The sequence below is a fragment of the Gekko japonicus genome, unplaced genomic scaffold (assembly GCF_001447785.1).
Source record: "Gekko japonicus isolate JY-2015 unplaced genomic scaffold, Gekko_japonicus_V1.1 scaffold661, whole genome shotgun sequence".
Lineage (NCBI taxonomy): Eukaryota > Metazoa > Chordata > Lepidosauria > Squamata > Gekkonidae > Gekko > Gekko japonicus.
The window spans coordinates 79,683-85,251 of record NW_015173694.1 but is presented as its reverse complement, the minus strand read 5'-3'; the positions used below and the strand labels follow the sequence as shown (position 1 = coordinate 85,251).

Below are 5,569 nucleotides of genomic sequence, written 5' to 3'. Positions count from 1 at the left end.
CCCGCTGCCAACAGGGGACTGGCAACCCTAGTGACTTTTCAAGTGGAGTAGGCAGATCCATAGAGGAGCAGTCCATCAGGGGCTGCTATCCATAGTGACTAAAAGGAACCTCCATAATGAGAGGTGGTAAACCTCTGAAATCCAGTGCTAGCAGGCAACTTTAGGGGAATGCCTTAGCCTCTGGGAATTGTAGTTGTTCTTCCAGGGCAACTGGTTGGCCATTGTACGAAACACGATGCTGTATGAGCTGGATTACTGCTCTGATCCAACAATGCTCTTCTTATGTAAAGTCAGTAGAGCCCGTGAATGCAGCTGAGCTTTACATCATACTAAACCCAGTGTGTGTTTCTATAGGCAAGACTCAAATTTCATGAGCTCCCAAGGCCCAGCCCAGGCTATACCTGGCCGGACGTACCTTATGGAACACAGGTGAGCCACTGCACTGAGCAGATAGGTTGTTTGTAAGATCGCCCTCTTCAGGGCCTCAGAGTAGATACCAGTGTGTTAATTTAAATTTGCATCTCTCTTCCCTGTCCCTCCAATGAGGAAGTGCTCCTTGGGTGGTAAGTCCAGCCACCCAATGGAGCCCCAAACTGAAAGGCATTAGAGCTGATATATGTGCGGGGTAGAACTCTGGCAAACAGCTGGGAAAGGTGAGATGTAACCATGCCTAATTTGCTGTTGCAAGTGATAACAAATCCAAAGCCAAAGCTATTTTAGTCAGTTGCAGCAAAATAAAAACAGAAGTCCAGGGGCACCTTAAAGAGGAACAAAATGTATTTCAGCATGACCTTTCACGGATCAGAGCTCACTTCATCAGATGCATTGGAGTGGACTTCCATAGCCATTACATTTATACTTACAGTTACAAGCAACAGAAAGGTAGGAGTGGGGAGATGGTACCAAAAGGCCAGTTAGAAACATCAATTTTCTGGTAGCACCTCCTTGCCCCCACATTTCTGTTGCTTGTAACTTTATCTACTTTCTCTGCAGCAAGGACACAAAGCAATTTCTGTCATTCTCCTCTCTTCCATTTTATGCTCACAACAACCCTGTGAGGTAGGTTAGGTTAGGGTATGAGTGTGTGAGAGGCCCAACGCCACCCACCAAGCTTCCATGGCAGAGTAACTTTTAAATCTAAATATATAGGGTGCTGTCATGCATGCTAAATAATGCAGTTTCAATAACTTCAGGGGAATGCCCTGAATTGTAGTTGGTCTTCCAGGGCAACTGGTTGGCCAGTGTACGAAACACGATGCTGTATGAGCTGGATTACTGCTCTGATCCAACAATGCTCTTCTTATGTAAAGTCAGTAGAGCCCGTGAATGCAGCTGAGCTTTACATCATACTAAACCCAGTGTGTGTTTCTATAGGCAAGACTCAAATTTCATGAGCTCCCAAGGCCCAGCCCAGGCTATACCTGGCCGGACGTACCTTATGGAACACAGGTGAGCCACTGCACTGAGCAGATAGGTTGTTTGTAAGATCGCCCTCTTCAGGGCCTCAGAGTAGATACCAGTGTGTTAATTTAAATTTGCATCTCTCTTCCCTGTCCCTCCAATGAGGAAGTGCTCCTTGGGTGGTAAGTCCAGCCACCCAATGGAGCCCCAAACTGAAAGGCATTAGAGCTGATATATGTGCGGGGTAGAACTCTGGCAAACAGCTGGGAAAGGTGAGATGTAACCATGCCTAATTTGCTGTTGCAAGTGATAACAAATCCAGGGCCAGAGCTATTTTAGTCCGTTGCAGCAAAATAAAAACAGAAGTCCAGGGGCACCTTAAAGAGGAACAAAATGTATTTCAGCATGACCTTTCACGGATCAGAGCTCACTTCATCAGATGCATTGGAGTGGACTTCCATAGCCATTACATTTATACTTACAGTTACAAGCAACAGAAAGGTAGGAGTGGGGAGATGGTACCAAAAGGCCAGTTAGAAACATCAATTTTCTGGTAGCACCTCCTTGCCCCCACATTTCTGTTGCTTGTAACTTTATCTACTTTCTCTGCAGCAAGGACACAAAGCAATTTCTGTCATTCTCCTCTCTTCCATTTTATGCTCACAACAACCCTGTGAGGTAGGTTAGGTTAGGGTATGAGTGTGTGAGAGGCCCAACGCCACCCACCAAGCTTCCATGGCAGAGTAACTTTTAAATCTAAATATATAGGGTGCTGTCATGCATGCTAAATAATGCAGTTTCAATCCACTTCAGCGACCATTTGCAAGTGGATTTTGCCATTTCACACAGTAAAATCCAGTTGCAAAGTGCATTGAGAGTGGATTGAAAGCGTGTTATCCAAGGCCAGTACTGCTGAATAAACAGTTCTGTTTTCAAGAACATCTTATAAATGGTATCCAGTCTGATACCGGGACATATCCCAGCATCCTCTGTTCTGGCACATTGCAAGGGGCCCACTGTCATGGATCTCCCAGCTCATCCATTTGCAGATGCTGAAAGTCTTGGATGGGCCCCGTGGAAGTTGATTGGGGAGGGTTCACTTCAGTATATCCATATGAGCTCAGGTCTGCAGGAGGGTAAAAAAGTGACACGTAGCATTTTCAGTGTTCAAAATGTGTACTTTGTATTATCATGGTTAAAAAAACCCGGCATTGTAGAAAGCACCATGGACATTTTAAACAGCAGGCTTCCATAGCCATTTTAAGTGCCACTGAATTTCTGTTTAATTTCATAGTAAGTGATGTTTTATTGCCCCTCTGTGTGCCTATGGGGGAAGGAAACGGACATGAAAACAAGTGGCAAGGAGAAAGGTTAGTCTGAATCTTTTTCCAGAAGTTAGTGGTGTTCTGTCTTGAGCACTGTGATGAAATTTCCTTATAAAAACCTTTATTTCTTATTTTAAAAAGGAACTTCCAAGGCCAGTACTGCTGAATAAACAGTTCTGTTTTCAAGAACATCTTATAAATGGTATCCAGTCTGATACCGGGACATATCCCAGCATCCTCTGTTCTGGCACATTGCAAGGGGCCCACTGTCATGGATCTCCCAGCTCATCCATTTGCAGATGCTGAAAGTCTTGGATGGGCCCCGTGGAAGTTGATTGGGGAGGGTTCACTTCAGTATATCCGTATGAGTTCAGGTCTGCAGGAGGGTAAACAAGTAACACATAGCATTTTCAGTGTTCAAAATGTGTAGTTTGTATTATCATGGTTAAAAAAAAGCGGCATTGTAAGAAGTGCTATGGACATTTTAAACAGCACACTGCAGTGATTCAGAAGCCCAATGAAGGGGTTGAAAACGGAAAAAAGCAGTATCCCTCAAAAGTGGCTCAACCACTCTTTGCTGACCCGATTCAAGCAGGTTTGTGTGAACAAGTAAATGAATCCCGCTAGCAGCCGGTTACTAAAACAGGTCTGTCTGAAATGACAGGAAAAATCCCACTAGTAACCAGTTACTAAAATGGAATACGAAGGCAATTTGAACAGACTGTCTATGTCTGGCATTCTAGGGCCCCTTTATTTTATCACTGGGTGGCGCGAATGGAGGCTGTGGGCTCTGCACCCCACCTTCTGGGTGAAGTCCAGGTCAAAATGCATTTCTTAATTATGAGTGGTCCTTCTGTATCCACTGTAGATCCTTGTACCAGCTGCCTACTGAGACGGGCCAATCCTTCTCCACCTCGCAAGGCTTGGGAGCAGAAGCCCCGGCTGCATGCCAGCGCCCGTTGTCTGCCCCATGCCTGCCATACCCCCCACAGGGCTTCAAGCAAGAGTTCCATGACCCGATGTATGAGCAGGCAAATGCGGCTGCCGGCAGCGCCCGGTACACGGCAGGGATGGTGATCAAGCAAGAGCAGATGGATTATGGTTTCGATGCAGGTAGGACACGACCCGTTGAATACCAAGGGAGTTTGTGAGGGAGTTCATGGAGACCGACTGGCACGTGATCTCCAAGATGGTGTGTCTGCAGGAGGAAGGCTTATAGCAATTGAACTGTTTTCCTGTCCTGAGTGGAGGGCTGTGGGAATTGTAGTTCTGTATCTTGTTCTTCAGCAAACAGTACAGTGCCCAAGGCAGAATTACACTTTTCTCTTTTCTTAGATGTACATTGTCAGGTTTTTTTTTTTAAGAGAGGTTACTGGGTATTTGTTTTCTGACTTTTCATTCAGACAACCAAAGCCAGAAAAATAGAGCTTATTGAAATGTTAACATGCATGTATTTTGCCATTTCTGGGTTGGGAAATACTTGGCAATTTTGGGGGTGGAGCCTGAGGTAGGTGGGGTTTGGGGCGGGAGTATAATGCCATAGAGTCCGCCTTCCACAGTGGTCATTTTCTCCAGATGAACCAATCTCTGTTGCCTGGCAATCAGTTATAATCCCAGGGGGTCTCTAGGTACCCCCTGGAGCTTGGCAACCGTACCTATTTATTATTGGAGAATACACAGATACAGTAAGGCATTGTATGAGGAAACGGCTGTATTTTTACCTCAGTGTACAGGCTAGTTCGTGAGCCAGAGGTCAGGGTTAAGTATAGAGATGCTGGGACCTTGGAGAGCCAGTGTGGCAAAGTGGCTATCTGGGAGACCCAGCTTGGAGTCCCCACTCTGTCACGGGTGTTCACTGAGTGACTTTGGGGGGGAGGGTTCCTTTTTCTTCACTTGGCCTGCCTCACTGGGTGATTTTTTATGGCCCCCCGTAGAGGATTTTTTATTTGCATTTACTAAAAACTTCAACGAAATCAGGGAGGGAATCTACACACTATAGGAGAAAGAAAAGAAAACCCACTAAAAACCCAAGGGTTGGAGGTCACATACAGCTTGTAAAAAATTTGCTTAACAATAGTAAAAAGCTTTCTTTAACATTGAGAGTGATCAATCATCATCATAGCTTGTGAAAACATCCCAACAAATCTGACTATATGAAGAGTAGTCCAGGAGAATCGCTATTTAACTTAGACACAAATTACAGAGAACAATGGCTTCTCATGTAACCATTATTTTTCCCTCCACCATTAAAAGCAAATTAACAATAAGTCTCTCTCAGTAGATATAGCACAATCTCATTTTCTCTTCCATTGCTGTTTTCCTCTTTCTTCTTCCCTGCGGCACCATCTTGCTGTATCAGGAACTGGCCATCTCAAAACAAAGTCCTTTCTCCTTTTTCCAGAACGGTTCTGCTTAAATTCTTGCCTTCAATCATAAAGGTCGTTCCAATTTGCTTTTCACTGCCCAACTTGAAGAGAGTCTCGTCACCTTATTTCCCAGCAGACTTAATCCGGATATAACCATGGAGGATACTCCTTCGCTTTAAGCCTCGCTTATGGTCTGCATACAGGCCCTTCAAATTGCAAATGCCCATTTGACTCTCCTCTTCGATCCTGGAAGCCCCTATGATAATTGGTTAGATGCTTCTCCAATATTAACACAGTACTTTTAAAAGCAACAGCTGACATGTAGCACAGTTGTTGCATAGTACCTCGTTTATACCAACAGGGGACAAAGGCTTAAGACACAGTTTGCAAGAGTCTATGATTATTTCTGGTCACATGGTTAACCAACAGTTCTTCCACTTCCTGAAGAAAGCTTGGATATCGCTTGTTGCTCTTACT

General features: G+C 44.8%; 1 protein-coding gene across 1 annotated transcript in view; it reads left to right on the top strand.

Annotated features, from left to right (window-relative positions):
- Positions 1-1,379: 1,379 nt before the first annotated feature.
- LOC107120471 (ETS translocation variant 4-like) overlaps positions 1,380-5,569 on the top strand; it is a 17,092-nt gene continuing 12,902 nt past the window's right edge. The window contains exons 1-2 of the mRNA XM_015423176.1: positions 1,380-1,449; positions 3,595-3,839. Coding sequence (XP_015278662.1) covers positions 1,391-1,449; positions 3,595-3,839 — 304 coding nt within the window. The 5' untranslated portion in view covers positions 1,380-1,390. The remainder of the gene's footprint in view (positions 1,450-3,594; positions 3,840-5,569) is intronic.